This window comes from Triturus cristatus, chromosome 7 (genome assembly GCF_964204655.1).
Source record: "Triturus cristatus chromosome 7, aTriCri1.1, whole genome shotgun sequence".
Taxonomy (NCBI): Eukaryota; Metazoa; Chordata; class Amphibia; order Caudata; family Salamandridae; genus Triturus; species Triturus cristatus.
In genome coordinates this window covers 1214773750-1214796014 of record NC_140590.1, presented here as the reverse complement: position 1 = coordinate 1214796014, position 22265 = coordinate 1214773750, and the positions used below count along the sequence as shown (strand labels likewise).

The window sequence follows — 22265 nt, the reverse complement described above, 5'->3', positions numbered from 1 at the left end:
CAAATCAAACAAACATATTACAACCTAGGGAAAAGAAGCATCAGCAGTGCGCTGAAAGAACAAATTCATGTTGACACTCTTTCTGGTTGATACTCTAACTGTAGATTCCTCACATTTATATTTAGCCCAAGCATCACAATAGGTCCAGAGAAATGTGTAGCATTGCTGCAGGACACTGTTATGTCACAATGCGGCTCCACTTTGACCCCTTACTGCTACAGAAGTGATATAGTGGAGCTACAGTTGCCTTCCACCCTACTGTGCCCTCATATGTGAAGTGTGAACAACATTTGGTGAGAGTGTGCTGATCACTAACTTGGGAACTCTTTAGTTGTTAAAAGAGAAAGGTGAGATGGGAGGTCATTGCGACATCTGAGATTTAAAAAAAAAATCACCAGAAAGAGCATTACTCTAAGTAATTGTGTGGATAATGTACTTGGTTGTGTCCTGCTGGTCATAGATCATCGTGTTTTGGGATTTTCGTTTTGAAAATAAGAAAAGAAAACTGTTCAAACATCAAAATACAGAGGCAAGAACCGCCTTGACAGTGGCTACTGCCAATGCATTCTAATTGACCACCTGTTGGCAGTCATTTATAAATGTGGCAAGTGGTCCCTCCACCAGGAGGACAGGGTAATTTACTCCATCCCTCTGGCACAACGATGAGCTATCCACCCATTTATGAATAAGCCTCTAAGTAATTTATGCTATTGCTCTACACATTGCTTCAATAAGAACAACCTGCAATGTTATCTTTTCGTGACAATACCAATGTGATAACCAGAGGTCTCCATCACACTATATTTGATAACTGGAAGCAAGACTGTCTAAAATGGCAGTGTCTTTGAAGACCATCTACTCTGGGTTTTTCTGACTCACACAAGTTATTGGGGGCTAAGTCTAGAAACCTCCAAAATGTAGGTAAACATATTTGTACTTTCCCTTGGAGAGTTCAACTTCTGTTTTCTTGTTACCTGTAAAGCCTCATATATCAATTCAGTTTGCAGTGCTATAAAAAACAAACAAAAAAAATAAATGTGCCTGCCCATATCTTGTACAGCACCACAAGTTAGCAGGCAGGGGCTTATTGACGCATTCCCTGACCCCGCACCCACTCCCCCTATTTTCGTTTTGCCCTGCACCTCTTATCTGGGTGTGGGAGTTTGGGGCACCACTCCCATAGGTACGCCCCCCTAAAGTTTCTTCCTGATTGTGGTGGGCATTCTGAGGGACATATATATGCCTAAGCCAACCTGGCTTCCTCCTCTTTTCCACTTTGGTGATCTCTGGTTCAAGTATAGTAGCATGCCTTACCCCGAATATAAATTCGGGAGACAAAAGATTCAGGCCCCGGTGGATTCTGCCATACAGGACGTAATAGAATAACAAGAAGAACATGTGTACTACTGAGCTGTCCATGCTTGAAAGTCAGGAAATCCATTTGTTAACACTCAAATATCTTCATTGAAGGTAATAAGTGTCAACCCAAGAAAAGACCCAATGTGCTTTGATTAATGGTGTTCTGGAGTATATACTTACTTGCTAGTGGGTTGTTAATGCTTCAGGGGTGGAAGTAGTTTGAGTATCTTTTATCCTACTTTTTGTTCTGTAATTTTAATGCAAGTAACCCCATAAGAGCCTTCAATTTTCACGTCAGTGAGCATTCAAGATGTGATTCATGAACGTAAATCTTGTCGAATGATCTGTAAACTTCTTCTAACGGAAAGTGCAATAGTAAATCAACTTCACACCTACATATCACAAACTCCTCCAAAGTACAATCAATGTTTCAGACCTTGCTGCAGTGCACAAGCAACCACTGTCCTGTTAGTCAGTAATCAGTTTGCATTGACTACATCTACCATTGCCTGCAGTGGTTTAACTCCTTCCATCCAGTAGACAATTAGGAAAATTAAGAACACCAGATACCTGTTTTTTTTATCACAAGAGGCACCCTCACCCAGGCTCCTTCAGCTCCTGAGTTATCTTGATTATCTCCATGCAGCCTGCTTGCAAAGTAAGACATTGAAACACTCCAATTCTTAATAATACTCAACTCTGACTCTCGATGCTGTCAACAAGCAATAATAAGCATCTGAAATCCTTTTTGCTCTTATACAATCTTGAAAGTCAGATGCAGACTTTAAATTCACCCTGACAGAGCGTGTCCTTGTCATTAATGCCGTCAGATCTAATAAGTTCGACTGACTTATACTGGAAACTTCTTTGCTTGTCACACTCACTAACTAAATGCACCAATCACCTCAGTTTCCACATGCTATTATAAATGACTTACAAAGACCTTGCCCATTAAAGTTCAGACCATACCTGATATCAAGATCAAAATCCACTTACCTGCTTCTAACTTCCAGACAAGACACAGGCCCTCATAGTTTCTCACATTGACTGAGGGAAATTCCGTACTCTCAGGCCCACCCAACACCCAGAAGCATCATTAGCAGACGTCCATCTAATTACAAGTTGAAGGCAATTAACACCACCCTCACCCTGACAGATTCTTGCTGGCTCCACCTTCGAGTGTAAAACCTCTTCATCTCAGACTGCTGAAAACAACAAAATCCTAGTTGAGCTCTGAAATCCAGAAATGTTATCAAGAAAAGTTTTGGAAGCAACTTTCAGTCAACCCTTCTAGATTCTGGACAGAAACCTCCCTCAGAACTCCTAATTGGGAAGGGAGTTTAGGCATTATAGCCCTGTTACCATTGTCTTTATAAAATGACGTCTCCTTTCATAATGTATGGACTTGCTGCGATGCTGACAATATTTGTATTATGCATTATTATGCTAGTAGTGGCACGTTTACTGCATTTTACAGCAGGTTCGTTAAAATAAAGATGATAAACTAATTCTGTGACTCTGTCAGATCTTGTTGTAGACAGGTACGAGAGTATGAACGAAAGTGAGTGTCTTGTTACCACGATTCCTGAGAGATCAGGGAGTGTTGTGTTCCGGGTTGTCTAATCATTTGTTTCTCCATTTGTGAGTAGGTGAGCGAATGGAACACTATAGCTAGTCGGTCCTGGGCTCGTGGGTACTAAGGTGGTAGGAAGGTATAGCCCCTATACACCGAGGTCCCATAATCCCGTGCATAGTTCTGTGTATGCGCAGAATCCCTAAAACAAGCTAAACACTAAAGCAGTGATTTATTTTTTCAGGAAGTATTTAACAAGAAAGGGGTACTTAGTAAATTGCATACTGACAACGGTGTTCAATTTATGTCTTCCAGCACAGCAGAGTTTTTGAACAGTTTAGGTATAACACATTGGTGCCCACATTTATATCACTCCCAGGCCAATGGTAAAGCAGAGAGGTTCAATTGTGTACTGGCAGAATGCATACAGAGTACCATCAAATCTAGAGTCAACTGTGAAACTGCCACCAAGTAACTATTATGATCATACAGAACCACACCGCATTCCGAGATAGGGGTGGTACCTTTTGAACTTATAAGAGGAAGAAAATTCACTTTATCTTTGAGTTCCCTCCTGTAAAGTCAAAGCATTGGGTCAGAAATGTGATGTGGAAAAGTATTCATGTGAGGCCAAAAATATGAGTGATAAGCAGAGTTTTGTAAGGTGTGGGAAAGAAATTAAATTAACAGGCAGCAGAGATGATGGCAGAAGCAAGATTCACATGGGTGATTCGGTTCGCATCAAGGATCCAGTTCTATTACAAAAAAGAGCTTCAAAATTCATAGATCATATTCGTATAATTGAAGTTAGAGGTCAGGCAGTGAAAGTGGCTAGTGGTCAAAGGTGGAATATGTCTCATCTTGCAAAAACCTGTGAGACAGAGGTGTCTAATAAAAAAGTGCTGAAACATATTCATAGAGAAGTGAAAAAGGGTGACGGAAGTGGGGTCGATGTATTGAGGAGTCAGGATATAATCCTACGTAGAAGCAATGGAAAAAGATAAATTACTTCTAGGTTCAAGGATTAGAGGTTAGCCTATGCCTTGACTAGCTTAGGTTCATTTATTCCTTAACAAGATCTAATGATTATTTGTTGATGTATATAACATGTACTGTTTTGTACTGTGATTATTATTTGGAGTGATGCATATATATATTTTTTTATTATGGGGAGGGGGGTGTGTGCTGTCCTAGAATATTTGATAGTTATGTATTGGTAGTGGTAGGTGTTCATTGGTTGGCTAAGTGTTCTATTGTAGAATGTGTTATGTTTAGTCTTGAATGTAGGGTTCAGTTGGTGTCTTCCTCTGGGCCCTTGTACATATATGCTGAGCAGCTGTGGATGGCAATAAACGTAATAATATATCCACTGTGGCTGGACATTCGTACTTCACTAACATTTAAAGACCAGAGAAAAGATGATGAAATGCCACCATAAATACCCCAAAAACGGAAACCTAGCAACAAACCTGGCGTGAATTTACTTCGGCCTTATTGGCCCTCGTAAACGGTAACAACCCCAGGAACCCCTCCAACAAAACCCCACTGCATAACACTGGCTAGTCATGCAAACAGTGCAAATACCACAGCCTCCACACACCACTGGGGACAGACACCTACCACACATAATGGGGTGGACTTTAATGTGCGGACAATACGTTTGACATGAGAGACTGATTAATTCGGCAATTGGATATAGTATTGGGGGATGGAGTTAAGAGGAAAGAACGGGAAGAATCTCATTTAAGAGTTTATGTTATCCTTGTAACTGTAACATGTAACTGTGAAAAAACTTCAATAAACAGATATTTAAAGACTTTGTTACAGGTACAGCTATAATATACACTGCTCTACCATAAAAAGATCACCAGGTTTAAAATAAGACAAAACAACCCTGCACAATGACAAAAGGATTCAGGATAAAGGAGAAATGTTATATAGTTACCTCCAGGTGGGACTGTATTCACAGAATAACCTGTTGGATGGAAACCAATATTATTTTAATACATTTACCAAATATATGAACTTCAAAATGAAAGAACAAGTTATACAATATACCTAAACTATATACTCCATAATAGCACCAACCACAGTACCACACAGAAAAGGTTTTACTGCTTATGCAACATAACAAATCTAAAACAAAACAAATATCCATGAAAACATGACATTGAAATAGTTGATTTAAAAATATATGATCTCGAACTTTATACACCTATTTAAAAATATGACCAACAGTAACATTCAGATTGATTATATTAACAGTCCATGATGGAATTGTAAAGTACAAACTTTTATGAAGGCATCAGGCCTAGTAATAGAGACCTAGGCCCTCTTTACCAGTTGCCCTATTCCTATATGTGTAATAATAACGTCCTTCACCTCAGATATCGGAATTACGAGGAAAATGGAGAAAACCACTTTGACAATTAACAAAGCAATTTTATACCGGTAAATTTTGTCGCAGAGTAAGGCAACGCAACGATGCCCGCTGCCTTGCCTTACTTCAATTGCATGAGGCCATTTATAGCCACACAAAGTGGCTTTGCGTGTCATCATGATTATGATTTTGACGTTTGCGCTGAAGGGGCATCACAAAAAGTGACGCTTCGGCAGCGCAAGAGGCTAATAAATATGTCCCCTAGTTTTACAGCAACAGGAATCATATCCTTTTGCTCTGTAGGCCTTAGGAGGAAGCGACCGGAATTATGATCTCTCTCTGCGTTTAGACTCCTGGCTCTGTAGGTGGTATGAGGGCAAAAGGCAGGGGGCTAAAGTGATCACAGCCAGTACATCAGTTCCAGTTTGGGCCCACACTAATGCATGAGCCTGCACTAGCTTTTCATGTGGACGGAGGTTGTCACAGCAATGTATGGCTGATGTGTTGTGAAGTTCTTAGACCATTTTTTACTGAGGTTTGGCCATCATGCAAGAGTGCTTGTGATGTCGGCAGGATTGTTTTTGTGTACGAAGGGACACCTTCCTGCTCATCAACAATCCTAAGAGGTGTTTTCCTCTTTCTATGTGTGCTGCACAATGCAGCACACATAGAAAGAGGAAATAACAAGAAGAAATCAAGATATTTGTCCTCGTAATGATTTGATGCTTCCCCAGGCTTACATGCTCTTGCAAATCCAAGAAAGCGTCAAAATCCATGGGTGTTGCATTGGAAAACTCACCGCAATGCCCATGAAATGCCTCCTAGGCGCAGAGTAAGGCAAAGCAACAATTTGCGCTGCTTCGCCTTACCTCATCTCTATGAGGCCATTTAAAGCCATGCATAGTGGCTTTGCGTGGCCTCAGATATGAATTTGTAATCGGCATCGCTAGAGCGTAACAAAAAGTGATGCTACGGCATCACAGGGGGCTAGTAAATAAGGCCCAAAGTGTTTGCAGTATTTTATCACATTTGTTATGAACAAATTGAGTCTTTGACTTTCTAATGTCTGTTATTAGTATCCCATAGTGCATCATATTCCTTCTGTGCCATGGGTACCAGGGCTGCCAGTACATGCCTATTCTTCGACTATCATTCATATGTAAACCAATGTGTGCCTTGACACCTACGTCCAATCCTGCAACCTTATTAGTATATCCATTTTTATTATTGTGTTACATATTAATGCCATTCTGTTAACTAAAAAATCACTGGGACACCCATTTTCCAAGTTAAGAGTAATACCCCTTTTGCATGCCCTCGATCACACATCTACAATTTCTGCTACATTAAAGGGGCATTTTAATTGTTATTCCTCATTTTGCCTAACTGATAAATTACCTGCAGTAATCCTACTTTTTGTGCTTTGTACTGAAATACTTATTTCCACATAAAAATCCAACACTCGTTTTAAATGTGCACAATCTGCAAAGTAGTCGACAACATCATTAGAGTTCCAAACTGAAAAGTGTGTACTACATGCCAGCCTGTCATGGAGAAATCTCCCATTGAGACCCCTCATCAAATTTACAACGTCATACCTCTATATTTTATTGACTCCATCTAAATGCCCCTTGAGGCATTTCCAAATGGCGATGGATGGCTTTAGTTGCTGAGCCATCTAAATCTTTGGCCTTTCAACACCCATTAAAAGTCCACTGTCTCACAACACTGCATAGTTTTGGAAATATATGTAAAGGAACTCATGGTGTCCGGCATCTTCAGCATTCCATACTACTAGAATGCCTGTATCTTCTTCACCTCACTTTAAAGGGTCACTTTTTATTTTCATCTACAATAACGAGAAGATAATGATCCAGTCCTTGAGCAACAACTTAACCTTCTTTTATCTTCATTTCCCAACTGCTCTTCATGTTGGGAAGTTACTGTTCAGTGCAGAAAGATAGACACAGAATCCTACTCTTCTTTTCAATGCTCCATCGAAGAATTTAAATTGAGTCATTTAATGAAATCTATTGCCCACTTGGTGACAACTCAAGCCTTCTAAAAAGAATGCATGAAGCATATGACCAATCAACTCATCCATCTGATACCATTATCTTTCTAGGGGATTTCAACCTGCATTGTAGTGACACCTGCATCAATAAAGACAACATATTCTCAATATTCCTCTCGGGAATTGATTTTACATCACAGTGGCATAAGTCAACTTATATCAAAAGGTCTAAGATTGCCCTATACTTACTAAGAAAAATGTGAATTCAACTAACTGCAACAGGATTTTTTTTCAAATCTTGATCTTAACTATTTCACTGCATGAGCTTTCTATAATCTCTGTACAAGCAATCCTAACACCAATATCAATTCCTTCACCACGAAAACATACTGTTTGTCTGAAGTGCTGAGGAATTGTTTTCTCTTAAAAACAAAAGGAAAAGGCTCAAACCTACTTACTGGAAATTACTCTTTTTGCAGGGTCACCCCCAAACGTTGTTTGCCTTCCTCCTCCCATTTTTGCTGAATTTGTTTTTGTTGGCTTTAGAACTGTGAGCACTTTATCATTGCTAACCACTGCTAAGGTGCACGGTAACATTGTAACACTGGCTCATCCACAATTGGCATATTTAATTTACTTAAAAGTCCCTAGTAATGTGCACTGTATGAGCCCAGAGTCTGTAAATTATATGCTACTAGTGGGCCTGCAACACTGATTGTGCCACCCACTTAAGTAGCCTTTAAACATGCCTCAGGCCTTCCATTTTGACCTGTCAAAATAAACCTTCTCTTTTTATACATATGTCACCCCTAGGGTGGACATCCCAGTGGGCAGGGTGCAGTGTGTACTTTTAAGTTTTACATGTCTTGGTAGAGAAAAACTCGTACGGTGGTTTTTCATTACTGCAAGGCCTATCTCTACCATAGGTTAACACTGGGATTATATCTTATAAGTGTAATTCACGATCTGGAAGAGATAAACTTTTCGAGTTTGGTGTCTCTGGAATAACAATTTAAAATCACAACATATGCTGTAGTTGAATTTTAAATATCAATTCTAAAAATGTCACTTTTAAAAAGTTGCCATTTTCTTGCTTTAGCCATTTGATGTCTGCTCCATGTCTCTGATCACATGTCTGTGGTGGGGAACAGCTGGGCTTTGTGTATTCCCTCTAAACATCAATACACAATGGTAGCTTAGGTGTGACTTGATGGGCCACAATGGGCTATTAACTGGCTTGATGGGGGGGCGGATCTGAGCACTGCCTCACTTACATCTGAATAGGCTTTGTCCTGTCCCCACACAAAGGGCTGCATAACTCCCTGTAGTGAGTCTGGAGCTAGGGCACGAAGGGTAGAGACTCTGTGCACTTCAAAGGCATCTCTTTGAAGTCTCTCCCACTTCAAAGGCCCAACTGGGTATAAGTACTGGACCTCAGACACCATCACTTCAGGGCACTACTGAACTTGTGAAGAACTCTGTCAGATGGAAGGACTGCTGTGCTGCTACAAGGTCTGCCACTCTGCTGGACTTCAGCTCTGGAAGAACTTATTTTATGCTCTGCTGCCTTTTGCCTGCTACCCTCTACCCTGCTGAGAGAGGATTAGACCCATCTCACTTGAATTCAGCGTCTCTCCAAAGGCGTGTTGACCTGCCCCCTGTTCTAAGTCTCATGGACATCAAAGACTTTTCAACCTGCAATGGCCCGGGACTTTTTTTGCTGCAAGTCTTGCCCTGCCAAGTGGTGCCTAGCCAGTCCTGGGCCCTTAGAAGTGCGTGTAAAGTGGGTAAAAGGTAAATCCATGCATCAATGCTGTCGCACTGATCGAAACCAGTGCATCTCCCTTGAAGCCGGCGCATCGCCATCAAAGGCAGGACCGAAGACATCGCATCCTGACTCATCGATTTGCACGGCTCGACACCAATGCATCGCTTTTAATCATTTGCTTCGACATGCCACCTGTTGCTTCCCGCATCCTGGCGCTGTCGATGATGCTACTGAGGTACTTTTCAGCAGGCCTGGGCTGGTCCCTACATGTGAACCAGGCTCCATGGCGGTAGGCTTGAACTTTCAGATTTGTCCCAATCTAATAAGACCAGATAGCCCCAGTTGGCCTTTTAAGCAGTACAATTTCATTTATTATTTAAAAGTTCATAAATCCAGATGTACTTATTGGATTTTTGTCATTTTGGTCGTTTTGTTCATTAAATTAAGCTCTATTTTTTCAAAAGTGGTGTGGTATCTTTTTGTGTGGGGTATCCACTGTTTTACTGATTGAAGTTTTGCACAAAAACTTTACACATTGCCTCTTAAGTAAAGCCTGACTGCTCTGTGCCAGGCTAACAGGGGTGTGTACAGGTTAATTTAGGGTGTGTTTGCGATTTAAACTGACTTGTACTGTGATTCCTGCTTGGACAGGGTACATACCTCTATTATCCAGAAACCCCTGACACTACTGCTCCCTGGTTGGTTCCCCAAAGACTTCTGTGAGGAAAGGAAGAACTTGAGAACGCTGGAAAAAAGTGGATACAATCACACTTCCCTTCTCACGTTGTAACCCTCAGAATGACCATAATATGGTGCTAGTATAATAGTTTCAACGCCACCCATATCAAATACTTGACTGATACCACCAGCACTGACCTAACAGCTCATTGACACAGTTAGAATGGCTAATACTTCCGCTCTCACCTTTAGATATGAAGGTCCTGCAGCCAAATCTAAAAATGTTGCCAAGCTGTTGGATCAGAAAATCATCTCCGTTAAACCTTCTCTACCTCAACTTCCTGAGTCAATGAAGGACTTGAACATCTCTTATAAAGCCTAGACAACATGGCTTATGTTCATCCCTCTTTCAGAAAACTGATTTTCTCAAAATCAAAGCTACAGTTAAATCTTCAAATGACTTTATAGAACTGCTTTCAAGGAATATTGTATAATTCCCAAACTTATATCCTCTGACCTATCAGGCTGAGTTAGTAAAACACGTTCTCACAAGCAGTGTATCTGACAAATTAATCAAGAAATCGTATGTGGATGCAAAAGATCTCAAACAATTTCATCCAGTCTCAAGTCTGCCCATCTCAGCAAAAGCCCTGGAAAGATCTACTGCAACGCAACTTACTCAACACATTTCAAATGTTTTTTGATGAGTTTCTGTCTGGAGTAAGACAGGACTACATAAGGAAAGTAGTCTGCTTCAGGGAGTTAATAGGGTACTGCCCATAATAGACTTCAACAACTCATGTCTCCTGGTTCTTGTAGAACTTTAAGCAGCTTTTGATAAGTGAACCAGCTTGCTAAGATTCTCAAACTACACATGGACATGGAAGGAATGGCCCTCAAAAGGGAATCTTACTTGACTCAACAGATTGAAAATGACAATTCCTTCTCCAGTTTGATTGTTGTGAAGTAGGAGGTACTTCAGTGGTTCATACTAGTACCTATTATTTTATGGTTTACACATCAAAACCAATGGTGTATTTCCTAGGAGCTCAGGAAACCTATATCATATATATAAGGATACTACAACAATCTATTTTAAGATTACTACTCTCAAGGATATTCGTCTCCCTGCCAAGACTCTGCAAAAGTGCAAGACTGAATGACTTCACTTTACTAGAAACTTAGGGGTTTATTTATGAGAGCCCTACGCCACTTTTGCACCAAGTGAAGTGGTATATACGTGACACAGTGCTTTCATAAAGATCGATGCATCACCTTACTCTGTTGCCAAGGAGGCATTCCATGGGCATTGCAGTGGGTTTTCCTGGGGAAGCACCAAATCTGTACATCTCTCGAGATGAGGCATAATGAGGAGAACTATGTTTATTTCTCCTCCTGTTTCCCTCTTCCCATGTGAGCTACATTTTGCAGCACACATTGAAAGAGGAAAACGCCTCGTAGGAATGTTTTGTGCAGAAAGATGCCCTTTATGGTACAAAAACAATCCTGTCTCAAACGGAGGCCCCCTTGCACCATGGTGCAAGGAAGGGTTCACTGATAGAATATCAATGGCATAAATATTGAAAAAATATATAAACTACAAAACTATTGACTTCCATACCTAAACAGGTAAGTACAAAAATATTGAATCAAAAATATCGATGTAAAAAAATATAGATGTAAAAAATCTCGATTTAGGTATATATATAAAATAAAATAATCTATATTAAATATATTAAATATTAATTTTAACAAAATAAATTAAATTTAATATACATTTTAACAAAATATAACAAACAAACTTAATTAAAAAAAGATAAACACACAAACATAATAATGTATACATATAGAGATATATATATTTACCTTAAAATAATTAATTAACTATTATCTTTAATTTATTTTAAAATATATATGTATCAATAATTCAAAATATAAAAAAAGTTCTATAATAAATTAAAACATTAAACTATTAAAAAATATTTAAACTTACATTTCCCAATACAATTAGTGCAACAGTACAGAAAGTGTTGGATAGCAGAATAATTAAATTTACAATTCAAACTCAGTGAGTGCAACAGTAGGGAAAGTGTTGGATAGCGGAGGTGTAAACATTACTATTCCCACTCCACTGAGAGCAACAGTAGGGAAAGTGTTGGATAGCGGAGTGGTAAAAATTACTACTCCCACTCCACTGAATGCAACAGGAGAATAACTGTTGGATAGCGGAGGAGTAAAAAATGTGTTCCCACTCCAGTAAATGCACCAGTAAGGAAAGTGTTGAATAGTGGAGAGGTAAAAATTACTATTCCTATACCAGTGAGAGCAACAGTAGGGAAAGTGTTGGATAGCGGAGGGGAAAAAATTACTTTCCCACTCCAAAGAGTGTAACAGTAGGGAAAGTGTTGGATAGCGAAGGGGTAAAAATTACTATTTCCACTCCACTGAATGCAACAGTAGAATAACTGTTGGATAGCGGAGGGGTAAAAAATGTTATTCCCACACCAGTGAATGCAACTGTAGAGAAAGTGTTGGATAGCAGAGGTATAAACATTACTATTCCAACTCCAGTGAGTGCAACAGTAGAAAAAGTGTTGGATAGCGGAGGGGTAAAAATTACTATTCCCACTCCAGTGAGTGCAACAGTAGAGAAAGTGTTGGATAGCAGAGGGGTAAAAATTACTATTCCCACTCCACTGAATGCAACAGTAGAATAACTGTTGGATAGCGGAGGGGTAAAAACTTTTATTCCCACTCCAGTGAATGCAACAGTACAGAAAGTGTTGGATAGCGGAGGGGTAAGATTTACTATTCCAACTCCAGTGAGTGCAACAGAAAGGAAAGTGTTGGATAGCGGAGGGGTGAAAATTACTACTCCCACTCCAGTGAGCGCAACAGTAGGGAAAGTGATGGATAGCGGATAGGTAAAAATAACTATTCCCACTCCAGTGAATGCAACATTAGGGAAAGTGTTGGATAGCGAAGAGACAAAAAATACTATTCACACTGAAACAGTATTTAGAAATGAGAAATCTAATATATTAAATATACAAAAACAAAATATATTATAATATTAATTACTTATAAAAAACCTACACATAATAAATAATATAAAATAATATATTTATTCAAAAAAATCATTTAAACTAGAAAATATTTACAAACACATAAATTAATTAATACATAAATGTATTTATTGTATTTCCTACTCTATAACACCACACCAATAACAAAACACTTCACATTTTTTAATTAACAATCAATGTAAAAACATAGTATTAATAAAAATAAAAATTAATTGACACATTAATTGACACATTTACCACTATGACATCCACAACACACACCTAAATTAAACTGGAAAATAACAAAACCCAATCAAGTCTCATTTATAAATTAAAAACTATTACTATTAACAACTAATAATAGAGTAATTAAAATGTATTTAATACCCAACCTTTACCCCTTTAAAAGTAAAAACAACAGACAAAATAATAGACAATTACCCAAAATACATATCAAATAATTAACATTAATTAACGACTATATATTAATTAATTAAATTCAAATTACTTTTCACCCTTTACTCCTATAAACACCAAAGCACACACCTAAAAGTAATTACACAATTACCTTAATTAATTACCAATTAATTAATTAAAATTAACATCCAATTATTAATTCAATTAAAAATATATTACTTCCCACCCTTAACACCTATAAACACCACAACACACACCTTAAAATAATTACCCAATTACCATAATTAATTTCCAATTCATTAATTAAAATTAATTAACATTCAATTATTAATTTATCAATTAAAAATAAAATACTTCCCACCCTTAACACCTATAAACACCACAACACACACCTAACATTAACTACACAATTACCATAATTAATTACCAATTAATTAATTTAAATTAATTAACGACCAATTATTATTTCATTAATAATAAATTACTTTACACATGTAACACTATAACAGCTCAATTAAACAAATATTAATACCTATTCCCCTATAAACCCACAACCCGCTACAGAACTAAAAACGCTAAATTCTAATAAAAAAATGAATAACGACTAAAAATGTAACACATATATTAAAAATACAAAGAATTCTGATACAAAAAAAACCATACAAGACATACATATAAATTATACACTAAAATAGATAGCATTAATAAACAAACGATATTTTTAACAACTATGGTGCCGATTCCGATCCTGGAAAAATTTAACCCGTACGAATCGTATCCGGAATTTTTTCCGTACGAATCGTACAAGTACCGTACAAACTGGCAAGTACGATTCGTATGGGAAAAAATACATACGAATCGCATTGGGAAAATTCCCCGACACGTCCTCGGGTCGGGAAAAGTGTCCGACACGTACCCGGACGATTTTCCGTACGAATCGTAAAACTGAATTCCGAGCGCGCAAGTACGATCCGTCCCGTGCGTCCGATTGTACAACCGTATGGAAAAAACACCGTACGGAGCGAACTTCTATAGCAACCATGGAGACATGTGCCCGCATACGCGCCGTCCCCCCCCAGCCCCTGTATGTACGCACCGTCCCCCCCCAGCCCCCGTATGTATGCGCCGAACACCCCCCCAGGCCGCGGATGGACGCGCCGTACCCCCAGCCCCCCGTGTATGTACGGAGCGTACCCCCACCCCACCCGTGTATGTACGGAGCGTACCCCAACCCGTGTATGTACGCGCTGGGGGTGGGGGTACGCTCCGTACATACACGGGTGGGGGTACGCTCCGTACATACACGGGTGGGGTGGGGGTACGCTCCGTACATACACAGGTGGGGGTACGCTCCGTACATACACGGGTGGAGGTACGCTCCGTACATACACGGGTGGGGTGGGGGTACGCTCCGTACATACACAGGTGGGCTGGGGGTACAGCGCGTCCATCCGCGGCCTGGGGGGGTGTTCGGCGCGTACATACGGGGGCTGGGGGAGGACGGCGTGTACATATGGGGGCTGGGGGGGGATGGCGCGTACATACGGGGGCTGGGGGGGGACGGCACGTACCGGGCCCCCTATTCCGCTCGCATCGCGGCGTACATAGCTTTTCCAGCACTTTTTGGGTGCCGTAAAAATATTGCCGTCCGGACTGCTGTCGATACGAATCGTACTTGCTGGTACGTAAAAACATGCCTAACTCCGTCCGGACATCACTTCCGCGGTGTCCCGGATCACATTCGTATGTATTTTACTGTCGGTCTGTGTTTTTTCCGACTCGTACGGAAATGGTGTTTCCGTACGAATCGTACTTGCAAGTTTGTAGGGTTTTTTTCCCCAGGTACGAGTCGGACGGAGAAAACGCTCCGACCGACGGTTCGTACCCGGTTTTTCCAGGATCGGAATCGGCACCTATATTTTTGCAAACAATAAAAAACACTTCGATATTTTTAAAATCAATATTGCTTACCTTAAGTCAATATTCTTGACCACAATATTCTTGCTGTCGATATTTCTGACCCACGATATTTGCCACTCGATATTTGTGCAACTCAATATTTTTGATTCGATATTCTGTCTTTGCACCGCAAGGGTGCATACGTTGGCGCTAGGATGCCAAAATGGCACCAGCACAGCCAGAAAGATCAGGAATGCACCACATTGCTTAAATACGGTGCATTGCTGCCCTTTCACTTTGGCATAGGGCAGTGCAGCAAGGTGCCTTGCTGCGCTCCCGCTTGCCAAAATGCCATAAATTAGGCCCTTAATCCTTAAGCAATGGAGTTTATTCTGATCTCGCCCTTTCACTAAGCCTTACCAGTCCATTCCCAACTTGACTCCTTTGTCAGTTCAAGCATGGCAGCACTTCACAAGCCCATGTAACAAGCAACTAAAAGCCTATCCAATTATGGCTTAACTTGAATAATAGAAAATGTTGTAGTTTGTTTAATTTTAATATAAAGCTCTGCATCTATTAATAGGCACATTTAATTTTAACAAATTCAGTCGCCTGAGTTCCTTGAAAAATCTGAATAATAAAACTTTTGTAGATTGTTTAAAATTCTTAGTTAACATCTCATGCGCATCATTAATTTCGTTCAGATTTTAAAAATCGCATAGCTCGATGCTATTGAGTAGTATTTAGTTGGAGGTTTTTTTACCAATTATGTATGTCGAAATATTTTAAATTGTTAATTGTAACGATTTTAAGTAATCATATACAATAAACTATTGACTGCCTGACTCCTTTGGTGTTCTGGACTGTAAACCTATAATCATCTTGGGTATGAAATCCCTCGGAATCACTGTATAAAATACTTAATATGCAATTACAAATCAATGGCTAATATCTAGGTGTGCATTTGTCAGTTTCAGCCAGAACAGGATATCAAAACTCTTGTTCAATCACTTTCTGTCACAGATCGACTATTGGAACTCTCTTCTGACTTAAGTAGTACATGCTGCAGCTTCATCTGCTAAGGGGACCAAAAGATGCGGACATATTTCATCCTTTCTATTTATTCTTCAGTAGCCTCCCCTGGAAGCCAGAGTATCAAGTGGGCTTAGAACGGAGTACAAGAACTGCTCTTAGAACCCTTAGCTTCATAAAGGCTTCACACCACTAGCTCAATAGACATCTTGAAGAAGAAGACAACATTTCTATTCCAGCAACATTTCCTAATTTGCATCACTTCTTCCTTTCTGCCTCACCCTTCCTCCCATTACAGATCTATTGCCCCCCCATTTCTTTCCTCTTCTTCTTCTCCTGTCCTCCTTCTTTATAACAGCCTCTATTTTTAACTAACCCACCTAGATTGATTCCCTAGTCCCTTGGAAACTCACTATGTATAAAGCTACCCTGTTTTGCTCTGCTTTACGAAGTATAGAGCTCCTCTGTCATTTAGCAGTTTGCCCTGCATTTAATGTTTTTTTTAGATTTTTATATCTGTGACTGCCTTAATTCGCCTTGTAACTCTTGCACTTCTCACTGAAAAGTTCTCTAATGCCTATGGGCCATCTTCAGGCTATGGAAAACTGAAAAAATACATAATTAAGAAATAATTCTATTATCAGCCGAGAGTGACTCAATTATTCCAGACTACCTGAAGCCTCTCATGTGAATATAAATAAAATATTCCCTGGATGGATTCTACAATGCTAATGTAGATGTATTAACACTTTAAAAAAAAATAATAACAACTCACTTTTAGCTCTTCCACAGCGTTGTCCACTGTCTAATGTTTCAAATGCCACATGCACATCTAAGAGAGTGGTGCCCCCTTTCGCCTCTTATCTGTGCCTTAGCCTATGGAACTGCTTGTTGCTAGGGTCAGCAGCATTACTCCCAGTACAACCTTTGCTATATGAGTAGACCTAATTTAAGTTTACTAAACACAGACTATATTACCCTTTATATCAGGGATCCACAGACGAGTCTCAATGTAATCCTGCAATAATACCTCAGTCTGCTCTAGGGAGTCGCCATTAACTGGGGAATATCTCAGATTCTGCCCCTCAAGCCCCACACACCGCGCTTTACACCCGAATATCCCTTATGGTGATGTGATGATTCCTTTAAATATCTGGTGATATAGGTGCATAGAGACTCGGAGGTGGTAATTAGGGAAAATTATTGGGTCGCCATCGAACACATCACAGAGCTGATAATTTGCTGGATATCTCTTCCACTCTCTCTAGCTGGACGGTGGGTCTCTTTAAAATGGTGATCCTACCCAAGAGGCTGCATCAATTCCTGAATATCCAGCTGCCACTTAATAAATCTCTTTTTGAAGTCCTCAACTCACAACTGATCAGACTCGCCTTGGATGCAATGCAGCCCAGAGTTGGATGGGAGAGGTTTACATTACCCTTTCGCAAGGGTGGGTTTGAGGCGCCAACTTGAGTTTTATTCTCCTTGTGCGCAGAAGCAGTTTGTCCATTACTGGTATAAGCCCCACCTTTTCTACCTCATTTGGTGGTTGAGGTTGAAAATTTGCCTCCTTCTCCACCTACTGCCTTCCTGGATCGAGACATGATGTTCTGACCTCAGAGTGCACAATTAGAGCATGGGATAAACTGAGTAAGAAGGTAGGACTGGCATATGTTGAGTAGCCTTCTTTGCTGCCGGACTATCATCCCCTGCTCCAATCACTCACTAATCCAGCGCCTGGATGTGTTCCATGCCAGAGGAATATTAACTTGGGGCGACATTTACAGGCACAGTTTTTCTCACGTTGAAGGACTATAGGGGATGTTTCCCCTGTACCCCCAGGGTGCATTTCTTTATTACCATTAACAAAGTTGTTGCAAACTGTCCCTTCCACCGTTCTTGGGGGAACCATCTGTGGTGGAGCCCCTGCAGCAACTGCTAGATGCAACTTCTACTAAGCTTTCCATAACAGTATTGTATAGTGCCTCTCAGGAGGGACTTAAGGCATCTCCTAGGGCATCTTGTACAGGCTGTGGGAGAGACCTGGGATGGGAGATCAGTGACGAAAAATGGATGTATGCCTGTATTCAGATGGGCATGGTCTCTTCCAGTAGCTGACTCCGCATTATACATGATAAAATATTACACAGCGCATACTTCACACCGGTCTGCCGTCAAAGATCTGGTCTCAGAGGTGATGTGATGCAAATTACGCCAGATGTAGCTATCTGGATGGGGGTTTCTTTTCCTGGCTTAGACTTGAGCTGTTATTTATGGGCACTAGACTAAGGTGCTCTCTGCCCTGTCTGAGTGGTGGACTGCATGGTGCCATCTGACCAGGTTATCGCATTGCTGGGTTATATAATGGACCTAGATACCCCTCACAAACGTTTTCTATATTTGCCCATCTTATTAACAAAGTGGCAAATAGTGTCCCGATGGGGCAGAGGAGAAGCCCCTAAATTTAAGCACAGGTTGCGCGACATGCTTTACTACAATGAACAACTGGAACTTTATTCCGACCTGCTCCCAGATGCCTCTTGACCCTAGCATATTTGGAGCCCCCTCAGATCGCTTTTACTTACTCTTGATGGGGGAGCAGATGATGATTCTTAGGACAATGATGAGGGGCGGTGATGCTCCTGGTCGTGGTGTCTTCCTTGGGTTTGAGGCCACAGCTCCATTGATGAGGGGCCGTGATGTTCCTGGTCGTGGCGGCTTCCTTGGGACTGAGGCCACAGCTCCATTGATGAGGGGTGGTGATGCTCCTGGTCGTGGTGGCTTCCTTGGGTTTGAGGCCACAGCTCCATTGATGAGGGGCCGTGATGTTCCTGGTCGTGGCGGCTTCCTTGGGTTTGAGGCCACAGCTCCATTGATGAGGGGCCGTGATGTTCCTGGTCGTGGCAGCTTCCTTGGGACAGAGGCCGCAGCTCCATTGATGAGGGGCGGTGATGCTCCTGGTCGTGGTGTCTTCCTTGGGTTTGAGGCCACAGCTCCATTGATGAGGGGCCGTGATGTTCCTGGTCGTGGCGGCTTCCTTGGGACTGAGGCCACAGCTCCATTGATGAGGGGTGGTGATGTTCCTGGTCGTGGCGGCTTCCTTGGGACAGAGGCCACAGCTCCATTGATGAGGGGCGGTGATGCCCCTGGTCGTGGTGGCTTCCTTTGGATTGAGACCTCAGCTCCGAACATGGGACCTATATTTTTCTGCTATGTTTATGCATGCACTGTTTTCCCTGCATTGTATATGGTGGGTGAAGGCATCTGCACATGTATGGAGATTCGCTTTTGCCATTTACAATGTGCTGTTCTCTCACTTTGTAATGGAGGAGTACTTGACATACAAGTCGTGCTCTCTATAATGGTATATGCTGATTCCTACACAGTTCTATGTTCTGGTCTTTATGTTGTACTATTGCACTGGTGAAAAGTACTTCTGAAAAAGTTAAAATAAAAATAAAAATTGAATTTTAAGCTACGAGGTATTCAACAAGTTTTACTCACAATAAGGATCGTTATGTCTAAGGCTCCCTATTTTCTGTTTTTACAGATAAATATAGACAGAAAACAATGTGTTTTCTGTCTGCATTTATTTTTCTTAATGGATAAGTACAGAAAATGTGCTTCTTTTAGGTGACTCTTCGTGCAGTCTTTCATGAATTCTAGCCCAACAGCTGAGCAGAAGGACAGCATGGGAAATTTAAAAACAGGATGACATTTCTTTTAATAACTGCATTTGTCAACATACATTTGTGGTATAATGCTAATATTTGCCAGTGGATGTACTGTTATGTAATATTTGGCAACTTAAATTGCTAAAGCACGACAGACATCAACGTAGGAGTGCGCCTCTATCATTTGAATACATATGGAAATGTACAGTTTTACCCTGACACCACCTGCAATTTCTCAGTTATCATCACGTCTCAACATTTAGGTCAGGCTTCTCACCAGCAGATGCTATCTCTTTGCGGGTTCTCTGACTGTTCCTCCTCATCAAGACTTTAGTTTTCCCTTAACCTTAATTTCTCTAACCAAAGCTCTTGGAACAGCATTGAGAGTGGCTTGTTAATTACCACGGATCAAATAATGGGAGTTACCAGGCCAATCAGAATTGTACTTTTAGGGGGAGCACCACTGGTGGTGAGTGGTATTCCACGCAGATTTTTCTTTGGCGAACCTGTGGGATATTGGCAGTAGATAAGCACAAATTGACACAGTTAAATCTAATTCCTGCATATTATTCCTCAAAAATGTATAATTCCTGGTATTTCGATCCGCCCCCACCAGAGAACTACAGGGACCCTAGTAATGGTAATTAGGGGTGTAATGTAGGCCCTTGCAGCGTAATATCTTGTGAGATATGGAATACTCAGTGGCCTCTCATCACATTCTGCAGGGAGGGCCTTCATTTTGCATTACGCTACTGATAGTCATTCCAGGAGGAGGAGTCCAAAGAATTTAATAGGCCACGCATAATGAAGGCTTGTGATGCTGCTACTTGGTGGCATGGAGAGCTTACCAAAAATTGAAATGCTAAATAAAATAAATAAATAAATAGTTTACCTGGGGGCCTTGTAATTGCTGTAGTTGGCTCGCCTGTTGGAGAGAGAAAAGAGGATGGAATTTTAATACATGTTATAGCTGGATCCAGAAATGGCTTTACATTTTCAGTAACAAACTTCTGTGTACCTTTAGGAAGGATGGAGCAGGATGACAACATCTAGGGTAGGGGGCTATGTTTACTGCCACCTCATGCACCGAGTCCTTCATAGGGGAACCACATATAGATTTTAGTTCCAAACAACGGCGGACACAGTGACCGCACTTTCCTGAGGTGTTCCCTTGTTATGTATAGCAAACAGCCAATCTGATAGGAGTGTGCACAAGACTGCTCCAGCACTTGCCGTTGTTGAGTGCCACCTACTGTGCAGACAAACGAAGAAGTCAAACTTTTGGAGCGGTGCACCACTCGGTATTGAGACCAGTAGTAGTCAAGTAATCAATGAGTCTTGTGATGTTAAGGTCTTGAATAATCCTTTATTTACAAAAATTGCCAGCCAACGCGTTTCGTTCATGGGAATTAACTTCATCAGGGCATAGGTTCATGTTCCCTGGTGAGGAAACGGAGGTGTGGGGTTTGTAGTCTGGGTTGCACTGGCCTCCTTGGTAAGGGCCGGTGTGCGCTGTATCTGTCGAGTGGGCGGTATGGAGAGCTGTCCACTTCTATGATAAGAACAGGGGAACCACATAACGTGTGTAGCCTCCATAGGGGGACTTTATCATAAACAGGGGAGTCTGATCCATAGTACTCACAGCTTTGACATCACTGCAGACTCGTTCTTTACTGCTGTAACATCATAGTGTAGGGAAGCCATACATTGGCCAGGTCTCTCTCTTTCCACTCCTTTCCTGGGAGGGTGGAAGAGCTGATGCTAATCTGCAGTCTACGTCAGGTCTCCACAGACCCAACGAAAGGTAGAATGGTGGATGGTGTTTCACCATCTCGTTCTCTTCCCAGAACTGTAAAGACCTGAGGGAGGTGGTTGAATAGCGGGCTACACTGAGGAATTAACACCCACCACCCCTTCTGTCACCTGAAGGCAAGACAGACCTTGCAGGAGAACTCTGCCATGCTCTGCAGTAAGAATGTACCAGGCCAACTCCAAAGCATAGTGCCTGCTCCTCACTCTCTCATGAAGCAGCACATCCGGAGTATGAAAGGGAGAGGAAGGAAGGCTAGATGCAGGTGGGGGATACCAGGTATATTTTTAATAACTACATTTAAAGAGCTGGCAGGAAAGAGGTGGGAGAGGGTGGCAAGACAGGAAGCATTTCATGTTTGTTAGTGGAGGTACACAGTCGGGGTACTGGCGAGGGCATCAGACAGCCATATTATGTACGAGTCTCAATTGTCTACTGCATCGCCTGAGCATGGGATGGTTGTATGGAGGGATATGAAGAGGGATTTTAAGTAATCTAAAATGATAGATCACTCGTTGAGTATGTGCTTCCAATGATTATTAACAAAGTCATGTTTTCCACCTCAGGGTTCCAAGAGACTCCACGTATCACTCTGT

The 22265-nt window shown here is 41.1% G+C and overlaps 1 protein-coding gene across 1 annotated transcript in view; it reads right to left on the bottom strand.

Moving 5' to 3' along the window:
* Positions 1–22265, bottom strand: part of LOC146811634 (transmembrane protease serine 9-like) — a 1785969-nt gene that overhangs the window by 433308 nt on the left and 1330396 nt on the right. Inside the window, exons 15-16 of the mRNA XM_085618610.1 lie at positions 20752–20784; positions 4878–4907 (exon numbers count right to left, since the gene is read on the bottom strand). Coding sequence (XP_085474736.1) covers positions 4878–4907; positions 20752–20784 — 63 coding nt within the window. The remainder of the gene's footprint in view (positions 1–4877; positions 4908–20751; positions 20785–22265) is intronic.